The sequence below is a fragment of the Arvicanthis niloticus genome, chromosome 8 (genome assembly GCF_011762505.2).
Source record: "Arvicanthis niloticus isolate mArvNil1 chromosome 8, mArvNil1.pat.X, whole genome shotgun sequence".
NCBI lineage: Eukaryota > Metazoa > Chordata > Mammalia > Rodentia > Muridae > Arvicanthis > Arvicanthis niloticus.
The window spans coordinates 30681954-30694843 of NC_047665.1; the positions used below are offsets into that span (position 1 = coordinate 30681954).

General features: G+C 44.7%; 1 protein-coding gene across 1 annotated transcript in view; it reads left to right on the forward strand.

Annotated features, from left to right (window-relative positions):
- Gmds (GDP-mannose 4,6-dehydratase) overlaps positions 1 to 11584 on the forward strand; it is a 514073-nt gene extending 502489 nt beyond the window's left edge. The window contains exons 10-11 of the mRNA XM_034509632.2: positions 10956 to 11024; positions 11188 to 11584. Of these exons, the coding sequence (XP_034365523.1) occupies positions 10956 to 11024; positions 11188 to 11250 (132 nt within the window). The 3' untranslated portion in view covers positions 11251 to 11584. The remainder of the gene's footprint in view (positions 1 to 10955; positions 11025 to 11187) is intronic.
- Positions 11585 to 12890: the final 1306 nt, after the last annotated feature.

The window sequence follows — 12890 nt, forward strand, 5'->3', positions numbered from 1 at the left end:
GCTTTGAGGAACTCATTTGTCCCTTTATGTCCTCTAACATTTGGCAGGGAGCAGTCTCTGCTTTATCACCTCTTAGCCCCCTTTGTCACTGGGAGCACGATGCAGTGGCACACTGCTCTGGAAATACTCTGTGGGTAGAATGTCTTGAGATGAAAAGGTCTAGCTGAAGAATTGTTTCCTAAAGACAGGCTTAGAGCTTTACTGTTTCTACAGTAAAGCTTTTGGATAGTATGCATCATCCCTAGTACAGTGAAAAATAATAATCATAATTAATTAAATCAATCAGTAAAGACAGAAGCAGAGGACAGATCATTGGTACAATGCAGGATGTGTGGCAGCCATGCTCCTCAGAGGTGGCAGTGGATTATGTAACAAAGCATAGTTTGTTTGTTTTTTTTTTTCATACTCTCATAGTCAATCATTTTTCACATCTGGCCCAAGCTGTCATTTCTAGAGCACACTTGCATACACTGAAGTGCTGTTTTCATCAAGCTGCCAGACTAGGATCCCAACTTATTTGGTCTGTGGACAGGAAGCCGCACTCCATCACAGGCCGTCTCTTAGATCAGACCCTCGGCCTTGTCAGCAAGGCCAGCACTGAGGGCAAACAAAGCACCTGCCAAGGGCGACTGTGCAGGGTGTCACACTTGGAGTCCCCACCAAAGCTTTCATCAAAGCCAGCCTGATTATTTTCCACTGCATTTTCCTGAAAGGATGTTATGATTTTCTAGATGTTTGGTGGCTGGCGATAAATCAGGCTTTTATGATGTCATGTGAAAGGCCACCTCTCGGACTTCCTCTGGCCACAAGTAGAGAATAAAAGTGGGACGTGTTGGTAGAGCACAGTAGACACAGCTTAGCTTAACCCTTTCCTCACTTTTCCACCAGCTCGGGTCACAGAAGAAGGCGAGTCTTCTTTTCACATGACTACCCAGGATTCATGGAAGCAGAACTGCTCTCTGGGTGATAAGTAGACTCAAGGGCACTGGCATTATATCAAGTGCCTCCCATGGAGTGTGGCAGAAAGAGTTATCAGCAGGTTAACAAAAGTAGCCTTTAGAGAGCCTTGTTTTATAATGTTGGCAATAAGAAGTTTCCTTGAAGCAGAGAAACTTATAAAGCTAATGAGGCTATAGTGGAATTTCTCATAGCATTATAAATTTTTAAATGCCTTTGAGAGAATGGGAGGTTTCTTACCTAAGCCAGGATCCAGGATCCTTGTTCCCCTCATCCATATCCCATCAGTCCATAAATCTTTCTGTGTTCTACTTCCCCAGGTATTGTTCCATGGCTACAACTCTACTGCCACTGTCATCTAGGAACCCCCATCTTTTTCCCCTTGTGTCCTGGGCATCTTAACTGGTCTCCTCTCCTGTTCTTGGCCCCTCTAATCTGGGACATCATACACAGATGTCTCTGAAAACTTCTAGTGCTTAATCTCTCCAGGACCCAGAACAAAGCCGAGAATCACTCTTTCAGTGCTGGGATGGCAAAGGCTTCTCTGGCCTTTCAAATACACACATACTCATACAAACAAACACACAGCATGGTGAGAACCCATTAGAGGAAAGTGAGTTCCAGTGATGTGTCCCATCCTAAGATCTTGTCAGGGAGATGACTCCCCAGCCAGCTAGGGGTGTTCATGGCTCCAACTTTTTACTAGCCAGAAAGGAAGTGAAGGGTGGAGGCATCTCAGTTGGCCTTCAGAGACTCTTGCTGTCCTCATTTGGCCAGAAGAGGGGCAGGGCAGCCTTACTAATGTACACTCTGGTGAGTATCTGAGCACACAGCAAGGTGCCTAGCCTCCCAGAGCCATATATGTATCATGCTGAATCTTCACTGCTGTATCCCAGACCTGACCACTACAGATATTCAGGTCATATACCCCAAACACCAGAGAGTAGCTGACTACAAGAGGCACCAGGTCAGGCACAAAAGTTTAGTACAGAAAGAAAAATAAGCACTTCCATAAATCAGTATGAACAACTTGAAGTCAGTGTCATACTTTGGAAAATCATGTTGCTCCCCTTCCCCCCAAAGTAGGCCTCTCCCTAAATACTTTAAGTCAGCCAACCTTTTAACTGTGACCTAAGGGACAGTCAGGTCACAGTTAATTCAGAGAATAAAGCCTTGATACAACATGGCTTCTGTAGAAAAAGGCCTGGGATCAATGAGAAGTCTTTTTAACCTTATCTGGCCTCACCATGGGCTTGCCTTTCCCTTGTTCATGAGACTACAAGCAATGGCTTGGTCTGTTTACTCTTCAGAGATGAAGCATTGCTCCCTAAAGTACTTTCTATCAGTAGTATCCTCAAAGAGATCTTCTCATCCAGATCTTTATGTGATGGGTTTCTTCTTACCATTCAGGTCTGCAATCAAATAGTATTCTTTAGAATGTCCCTTAGTCATCAGGATTGTCCCACTCTTGTCAAGTCCCTACCTCTACAGCCTTGTCACCATACTCTCCCTATTAGCTGATATCTTCTTCATATCTCTGTGTACCTCTTGCCATCATCTCTCCAACCCAGGACAGGTGTCATGATAGCCAATGCCTTGCCTTATTCAAAGTTGCTTCCTTAATGCCTGATAGAATCAGTGTCTGGCAACAATTCACAAGGTTGCAAAATGTGTGCAGTACTTGGAGAAAAGCAGAATGTAAAATCCTGGGTAGAACTGTTCAGCAAACCCAAGCCTAAAAATGAAACAGGACTGAGTGTCTCTAGGATAGAATGCTTGTTTCCCTGGCATGAATGAAGCCCTGGGTTTGCTCTCCAGTGTTTCACAGGAAGAAATCTGGCACCAGCAGCTGTTTGTGTAAAGCCTTGAACTCTTATAACCATTCAGTAACAGAGACAGGGTTATCTATTTTATAGATTTAGAACCTAATACTTAGAAATGCTCAGAAACAGCTAAGGTAACTGAGCCCTAGATAGGAGTCCAGTTCCCTCCAGTGATATCTCTGGGTTCTTAGTAATATGTAAGAATGTTTCTGTTGAGATCAGATTTATAGTGATGTACAGATGTTAACTACAGTTGGATTGGTTCTGAAAAGTACATGGGCTCCTGTAACATGCTCTGTTCACTGAGAGAACTTTCATTTAATCTCCCCCAAGGTCTTCTTGTGCACCTTGCTGCTCAGTATCCTCCCTTTGTCCACTATTCTTGTTTCCATCACCATGGCTGAGTCTGGTTTAGAGCAGTATATTGAGTTATATAGAGTGGCTACATTTCTGTTCTATCCTCTATCCAGCATTGTCATGGACTGATATCCTCACATGCTGACACATGATTGAAGAGTCACTTTGCCTGTCAGGTTAATGTGCCATAAGCATACCGTTTTCCTTGGAGGGCTTGGCTCTTTGAACATTATGACTGCTAGACTACAATCGGAAATGCTGCCTTCTAGTCCAGGCCCCTGCCACTAGATGGCTTCATGACATCTGGCTGAAATGTCTACAGATAGACATAGGGATTCTGTTCTTCTAGTGAAAGAGTGAAAAGAAGAATAACAGGTAACCATGTACAGATCCCCACAGCTAGCTAAATTTTTCATAGCCATGTTGGTGGGTAAAGAACGGAAGAGGAAATCAAACTATGAAAAACATAAGGATGGATATTAATGCTCATCTTTCTTCTGTGCCCCTCAAGAAACTCACAGAGGCCAGGTAGTTGTTTAGTTTTCCCTCAAGCAGTTCCTGGAAGAAGCACTCACAATGCAGGGCCTGGTGTTGCAGTGTTACTGTGTCATTCAATGTGCCCTCATTTATGCAGCTAGACTTGTCACAGGAGTCTCTGGGCAAGAGGATGTGGCTCTCTTAAACCATTTCCATTTGGCTAGGGGAAAGAGAGGGGAGGCGGCGAAGCATGGGTGGATAGGGACATTATTAAGGAGAAATTTCTTGAATTAGAAGACCTTCATATACGTTGGGAAATACCCAAAGGAAAAACTACAGCACTAATACTGTAAGGAGATCCATATTAGTTACAATGATCTTTTGTGTCTGTGTTCAAAATAAGAGTAGATTGCTTGCCCACAATAATGATAGATTGCTTAACAAACAAGAAGGAAGCAAGCAAGCTTAAGGAAAATTGCTTTTGTCTTGTGCAATCCGGGATGCCCCAATGGCCTAAGTTGCCTTCCTAGATAAGAGGGCACAGATAAGTAGGATGACAGTTTGGCTTTTAGCTCCAAGACACTTTGTAGAGAACTTTCATCTCTAGGAAAGAGGCCTCTGAAACAGATACAAAATCTCCTGAGTTGCATCTTGAGTGTGGCTGTCTTTGAGCTTAATTAGCTGAACTCTGCAAAGTGCTTTCAGGGCAGAAAGTGCTAAGTGGCAAAAGAAATGCACCCTGCATCTTATGTCCAGAACGCCACTTGCCAATTATGTCACAACAGTCCCTAATCGGTCCACTTAAAGGTGCTTTATCTCCTTTCCTCAGGGTTTATGCCACCTCCTACTAGCATGGGCAAATCTTTACACCCCAGATCCAGTTATTAACAGTAGCCAGTAATTTTCAAAGAAGATGGTGCTGACTTTGAAGCCTGGAATGCTGAGGTCACTAACAATCTTATCTCTCTGTCATTAAGTGGCCCTTACATTATAAGTGTGAGTCACCACCACCACCCCGAATCAGCTGGTTAGGATGGTTAGTGAAGGAAATGGACCAGCAGGCTCCAGTTAGAGTAAGTCATTCAATTCACTTTCCTTGTTTTGACACTACTGTGGGCACTAAGCTTCAAAACTCCATGCTAATAGAAAAAAAAAGTTAATTCCATGATTACAATTATAGACACAGGGTAGGCACAGAGGTGTCATAAATTTGTATGTTGCAAGGCAACCTCCTCAAAGTCCCGTTGGAACCTGTTAGACATCCTACCTGTGAGCGTGCAACTCTCCAGGCTGCTAGGTACTGCTCCTCAGATATAGGCTTTCCTTTGCTTCCTCATTCCAAGTGGGCCTGGGTCCCACAAGGTTATCCAAGCCTGAAAGAGTGGTCCTGGGTTAGTTGCCATTTGAGTGCCCCAGTAAAAGCCCTGTAGAAGGTGGGTGATGTACCGGTAAAGGGCAAACAGGCTGTAGTGGTACTACTAAGATGCTCCCGAACTCCTAAGGGAGAAACTACAGTTGGTCATATGGACGTTGCATGTGATGTGTGTGATCCAGTCCACAGAGGAGAATGGCTCTCTGCCCATGTCTCATGTATGTTGGCCTGAGAGAACTTTCTTAAGACTCATTAACACTCTAAAGGGAAATTAATAGTCTGAGAACCCATACCTCCTCCCAATACTGCCATCCCTCAGCATCCTCAGAAAATTAGTTCCCAGGTCCCTCTCTGACACTGAACTTCTCAGAGACCCTGTGTAAGATGATTTGCAGCCCCATGCACGTCTTCCTGCACTCAGTAAATCTTCTTAGGAAACTTAGTGTCTAACACAGTGCAGCTGCTGACAGCAGGTGCTATGATTAGACTGCAGCAGTGACAAGCATGATCTGTGCACCTGCAGTACACAGGTATCTATTTTTTGTTATCTTTGATCAATGGTTGAGACTGTATATGCAAAGTCCACCAATTTGGAGGAACACCCCTCCCCTGAATAAATATGTTGTCTGTATAACTTGTAGAGCCTTTGTTGCCTAACTGTATTTGTCTACTTATGCTAACTATACATTTTTATAATTATAATGGAAAAGGTATGTGCGTATCATGATATGATGGGTAGCCAGTCTAGACTTCCCAGAGCTAGTGGGCTTAGAGTGGGCTTTATACAGAGGCTGGGAACAGCTGTTATAGGCCCACTTCTCTGCTTTATGTCTTAGGCTGTGTTACACTCTGGAATGGTGCTTAGTGAAGCTGGCCAAGCATGGTATCAGTTTAGCTCTGAAGCACTCTGTCAGCCCTGCTGGGTGGACCATCCCCTGAGCCTGCTTCCCTAACATATTAAACAACCTGCAGCTTTCTCTTAGTCCTTTATCACCACTTGTCATTAGAGAGGCCTAGTATCGACTTCAGTCTTTGCCATTCTAAAGCCATCCAGAGTAGGAGAGGGAAATGCCCAGCCTCTTCCTCTGTACACTGCTCTGAGGTTAGCTCTCTCCTGGAGTAGCATTAAGTCACAATTAAGTTCCAGCCTATGACAAAAGCTATACAGGTCTTCAGAAAGAGCATTGCAGGCTCCAGAGTGGAGAGTGGGAGCTAGCTCTTCATGCTTCTTTCTTATGTCTCCTCCATGCTGCCCTCCCTGTCTGTCTAGAATCTTGACTGGGATATGCAGTGCAACTTCAAAGGCTTCCCTGAAGTTCTGTTGTTTTGTTTTGTTTTAAGCAGTTCTGCTTTTCCCAAGAGAATCTTTACCCTAGGAGGGAATCCTGCCTCCTCACTCATTAGCATAAAGTCAGATCAAGGACCTAACTATTGGCATTCTTCTATTCCCTTGGAACCTGAGCTGGTCTTCAATTTCACTTTCTAAGGAAAGCATGAGGGGAAAGTCAGTATTTTTGTGCCACTCACAACTCTGTCTTACATTCCTGAAGATGTTTGGCCAAGGTTTCCATCGGGCTAGGATTTCCTCAGTCACATCTCTGTCTGTGCACCTTCTTGCTTATGGCACTCAAAAGTCAATTTCTTCCAATATGTACATTAGAAATTTAACAACATCCTGCCAAGAGCTCTTACACTCCTAAAGTCTCTGCCCCACCAGATGTTCCTGCAAACTGTACCACAAACCTGCTGAGGAAACCCAACCCAACTTGTAATTCAATCTAAATGTTATAATTTTCCCAAATCAAACTTAGAGAAAAGGGAGAAAAAGAAATGAGGGCATGAGTTTGGAGTTCCCCCACGTGATCCAGGTTAGTCCCTAGCTTCCTTCCCTACTGTGACTTTTAAGGAAAGTAGATGAGGGTTTACTGAAGGGACTTACCTTGTATAAGAACAATCAAAAATCACATTAGGGGAAGAAAAGTAACCTATGTGGCTGAAGGTGTCTTGTTATCTTGACATCAATGCACAGGGGACACAGAGATCTTCAAAAAAGGGGACTCTAATTAAAGGAGACAATAATGGCAGGGTGAGCCCTCCTTTGCTTTGGGCTCAGGAACTGGCCTAATGACTTCCCCTGGACTCCGTCTGGCGCTTTATCTATCCACTGTAACAAGGCCAAGGGCCAAGAAAGCCTGAGATTTCTTTGCAACAAAATATGCCCTTTCTACAGCCCCATTGCCATGAAAGCCACCATGCCTGGGTGCTCCAGAGGCAGCACAATTCCTGAGGGCAAACAAGCTGAGTCTTTGGGAGAGAGCTGGTCTGTAGACTTTCCCTGTTCCTCATGCTGTTTGGCTGTAGTAAAATGCTTAGTTAAACCTAATTGAATTTGACAATAATAAATTACACACTGAAACTGTATAGTTCACCTAAGGGATAGTAGTGAAAATGGCAAAGACACCAGAAGCCAGATTTAGGAAATGTCATATTCACATTTAAATGCTTTAAATTTCCCCCCAAGTTTTGTTGCCTGTTTTTGTTTGTTTGTTCGTTTGTTTTGGTTTTTGGTTTTGTGGGTTTTTTTTTTTTGGGGGGGGGGGTCTCAAAAAAGCTCCAGACCTCTAAAACTCTACATAAATCATCACTTTAATTGCAGTTTTGCCTCTGTTGTTATACGGTGACTTTAAGCCTGTGAAGAACCAAATAATTCAAATGTAGAACAGTATAGATAAACTCACTCTTTGTCAGTAGGAGGTGCTTGACCCTATTGCAGTCATTTTGTGCAAGCTCAAATGTGTTAGAAGACTTAAATATGAAAGAAGTGCATATGGCCTTTGTCCCTTCCCATATCGTGTGTGTGTGTGTGTGTGTGTGTGTGTGTGTGTGTGTGTGTGTGTGTGTGTGTGAGAGAGAGAGAGAGAGACAGAGAGACAGAGAGGGGGAGGGGGCACAGCACTGCCTGGCTTCCCTGTAGGAGTCCCGCTCCCAGCCCTGACTTCTCTGCAAGTCAAAGGAAATTATTTTTAAGGGAGCATTTCCTGTCTGCCATCCTGTCCAGTACTATGTGCCTTCACACACAGGACTTGTCATGCCACCCCTGAAGTATGCCTGAGCAGACTTGTAAATGAAACAAGACATTGACCAGATCCTATGTTAGATAGATCTATTCTTTTCTTTCTCTTTCTTTGTTTCTTTTATTATTTATTTATTGGTTTTGTTTGTTTGTTGTTTAGACAGGTTTTCTCTGTGTTGCCCAGGGTTGGCCAGTAACTCCATAGATCAGGCTGGCCTTGATCTCAGAGATCATCTGCCTGCCACTGCCTCCTGGTTGCTGGGATTAAATGTGCATGCCACCCACCTGCTAAGCCTCCCCCAGCCCAGGTTTAGTAAGATGTTTCCTTAGGACAGTAAAGTACAAAGCAGGCTGAGTTGATGGAGACAAAGGAGAGCTCAGTGCCTAGGCAGGCAAAAAAGAGTTGGTGGGATAGAAATATCTTGACTGGCCCCTGTGGCAACTGGCAACAAGAGCCACTGTTTTGTTCTGATAGGACCTCTTGCTCTTTCTTCCCAAGGCTTCTTGATCTAATTAAATTTCAGGGAGACAGCTTTGGCAGAAGGCTAAGGAAGCTAGGAGGCTGTAGTCTAAGAGCTGAGCTCAAAACTAAATTGTGAAGTTTAGCTGGGCGTGTCTCTGGTTTCAATGAAATACTTTTACAGTGTATGTTAGTAGTATCTTTTGCTAAGCTTTTGAAAACCATTTTTTTCTTTAATTGTAGTTGCTCAGTTGTTTTTATATTATGAGCTACTTGTAGAAAAATACAGGAAACATAATTACAATACAACATTCCCTTTCCCAAGCCTATTGAGATCATTTGAAACCAAACAGTGTTTTAAGGCTTTTTTTAACTGTATGTTCACAGCCATGAATTGCATCCATGCTGAGCTGGTTGATTTACAGCCAGTTCTATGTGATTCAACAGTAACCATGTTCTCCTGGAGCTGCTGTAGGAGGGAGGGAGGGAGGGAGGGGCAGGAGGACATTGCTTCATGACTCTGAGCTACACAGCTTCCTTCCTCTGGGGAAAAAGAAGGACTATCTTTGTGTGACTTTTAGACTAAAAGAGAAGCATTGTAAACGTATATACAAGTTTATTTAGGGAGAGTAAAGAGAAATAAATTACTTGGTTTGGTTTTTTTTCTCTTACATTGGCAGCTCCAGGTAGCACTGTGCTATAAATGTGAATTACTAATTCTTGTATCCTACCTTTCCTGGGGAGTCTGGAAATGGGCTTTTAGGCCAGCAGAAATAACTTGCTTCACTCTGGTGAACACTCTGGGGAGGAAGCGGGTACTTCAGCATATTGTGAAATGCAAAGCCTTTGGGAATTTGATTTATTCAAGCCTAAAGAGCAAGGATGGATGATTGAAAATGAGAGTCCCTGAATGTCCTCTGCTAGAGTAAAGATTCAGGCAGGAGAACGGAATCCAGACTGCCTCTGCTTAGAAGGCCCAGGTGAGCATGCCATTGTGTGGAAAGCTTGTGCCTAACCCCCTGGCCCACCCATCTGAAATCCAGAATAAAATGCCTTTGCCTGCCAAGTTCAGGGGACTGGAGAGCGGGAGAAGCCTTTACTGCAGCATGGTTATCGGCGGCTGTCACTCAGAGCTGACGGCTCACTTGTCTAACAGTGTCCTGCTAAAATAAAGTGTCTTAATGGAGTACTTATCACTATAAAGATCACCTTTCCCTCCTGCCTTCCCAGTCCCTGGTTATTTTGAGTCTCACCATATGAATAGACCTAACTGGCATTTCCTGCTTTTTCCTTTCCTCCCTCCTTTCTTTCCTCTCTTCCCTTTTCAACTCATCTTGAAATTCCCATTCATCTAAAGAACTGTGAGTTGAGGACTAAGATATAGAATTTTCATCTTTTCTGTTTCTTCTTTGTTGCCAGTCTTTCTTCCAAGGAAACCTTTTAAATGAATAATTGTGAACTTCTCTTGCTAAATTCTCCAGGAAACCTAAGAACACATGTGTTTCCCTCCGAGTTGAACAAGCCGATTAGGCTTGACCTTTGGGCTGTATGTTGATAAGGCCCACTCCTGGGCTGTGTCAGTGGTCCTCAGCAGTCTCCTGTGAAAGATGAACTGTAAGGAGCAGGCAGAGGGAGGTGAAAGAAGCTAGAGAAAGGTTCTAGACCAATGGAGATACATGGCCCCTGATACAGTTTCAAACTAAGATTGGGACGTTTGTCCCATGAGTCTAAAAAGAAAATCCCCATATTCTAAGTCAGAAAGAAAAAAGTAGAACAGACCCTTTACTGTGGCTGCGAAAAGGAGGTTTCGGTTTAGAAGCTTTTGGGTGCTGGCTGGTTGAGAGAACTCTCTCCACCTTAGCAGACCCAGAGCTACTGCGAGCTCTGCGCGCTCTCTCTCTGGGCTGACCACTCCGCCCTGTGCAGTGATCGCAGTGATCGTGATCGCCTGCAACTGCCTGCCTGCCTGCTTGCCTGCCTGCCTGCCTGGGCTGTCCCAAAAGCCAGAAACCGGAGGGCGGGGATCCGCTACTCTGAATCCAGGCGTCAGGGACAGGGCAAGGGCTATAGACCTGACGGTAGCCGGAGGACCTAACAGATGGCCTCTGCCGGTCGGTCGGTCGGTCGAGGACCTGGAATTGCTGTTCTGCAGCGGAGCTCTAGGAGGTACCGGTATGATTTACTCCTGGCCCTGCCGGGAAGTGCAGTAATTCGAAACAGTTCTTACAGTAGTTCTCCTGACAACTTAATATCTATTTGAAAAAAAAAAGCCATCAGAGTCACTAGGACGAGGTGGGGCTGGGGAGTGTGGACAGTTGGAAATAGCTTACTTGCAATCTCCTAGCTGACCTGATGGTGAGTGCCTGATGAGACAGATTGGGAAAAGGGTACTCAGCCAGCCCATGCATGAACAACTCATCTGCCATCTCTCCACAGGACTTTCTGCAGGGAGACTGCTCCAAGGCTCAGCAGAAACTAAACTGGAAGCCCCGCGTTGCCTTTGACGTAAGTTTTGTCTCCAGTGCATGTTCTCAGAGCTGCTCGCTGTAAGCTCTGGCTGGCGGGCTATTGTCAAACAGGAGACCTTTCAGGGCCTTGTGAGGAGGTGTTGTGGGAGAGGGTGACAGAAACTCTGCCCTTATGGCCCACCCTGGATCTTGGGTTGCAGGAGCTGGTGAGGGAGATGGTGCAGGCCGACGTGGAGCTCATGAGGACCAACCCCAACGCTTGAGCCCCTCTGAAGAGACTCGAGAGGCATGGCGACAATGCAGAGCCAGTGAATCAGAGTCTAGTCACTCCTGCCAACCATGGACCCTCGACCTCCTGTGTTGCCCCTGCATGTAGAGCCGGGCCACAGAGGTTTGTAGACCCCGGGACAGGACACTCCAGAACTAAGGCCGCATTGCTTTTGTCAAAGCCTCCTCTGAATGGTTTTGGGAAATCAAGAAGTTTTAATCACATATTCATTTTACTTGAAATTATGTCACTAGACAACTTATATTTTGGAGTCTTGAGATTGTTTTTCTCTTTTCTTATTAAATAATCTTTCTATAAACCAGCACTAACAGAGTTACCCGTGGATGTTTTCTCCAGGTTATAATGTAGGCAGTTTATGGACACAAACAACACCCAAATCCACAGCTGGGAATTCAAGTCCTTGGTTCCTTTGGTAAAGCCCCTGTTGAGAAGGCCCTAGCCTGAGCTGCCCTGGCAGAGCACCCAGCTAAATCTCTGCCTTAGGACATACCTATCCCCTGCTGAGGTGAAGCATTCCCACCCCTTCTCTGAGGTTAATTAGAACCACCTACCTCTCAGCCTCTCAAAAAAAGACTCATGAAACACGGGGTTAAAAGAAGAAACTTTGATGGTAAGTAAATATTGTTAGAACATCCTGTGTAAAAGCCCTGGACTACCCAAAAGCCCCCTAACCTATGCCTTTTCTATAGTCTAGAGTCTTTCACACAGTATTTACTCACAACCTCTTCCCATCAGTACTAGATCGCTTTTTAAACTGAATTTTGACTCCTCTGTTCAACCCACTTACATCCAGTACCTAATGTATACCAGACATCATGCTAATGCTTCAAACACATCAATACTGATTAGAAGTTACGATAAAGAGACTTAGAACCAAGGATTCAGCTTTACTGAACTTATCATTTATGTGCTAGAATTATAACCTGTATTCCTGAGCTGTGTACTGTGTAGCTACAGGTGATACATTAGTGAACAGAACACCCCCCAAGAGCAAGCAAACAGTCTTATATGAAATAGTGTTTTGGCCTAGAACAAATTAGGTCAGGACTCTTCTCCCCCTCACTCCCCTTCCAAGCAAAATAAAATAAAACTTGAGCGAATGGCATTCCAATCTTTGCACATGCAAAAGACTGGGAGTGAACTATTTCCGAATGTCTTCACAGGCAGGTTTATGATCTGGGGGAGGACTAGGGCTGATGCAGAGGGGGCTCTTTCTGGCGCTCTCTATCCTGTGAGAGCATGCTGGCCAGGGCAGCCTCAGCCCCCATGGAACAGAACTAGGGTAGCCAGGCTGGCCTACCCGGTTCTCAGAAGCCACCCCAAGAGGAGCCTGCTGTTTCTGTTCCCAAATGGGATGCTGCTAATTGGAAGCAGATGGTCTCTGGAGGGTGGGGCTTGTAGAGCTGTAGGCTTGTAGAACTTGTAGGCTGGGGGGCATACACAGATGCTCTCTCACTCTTGGACATACATTGTCACCCATGACCTCAAACACACATCATATACAAATTCGCTCCCCAATGTGCTCTCTCACACACTATCACACACATCCCTACAAACATCACTCACAAGTCTACTGTCCCTTTGCACATACTCTCAAATCTTATAGTTAATCAC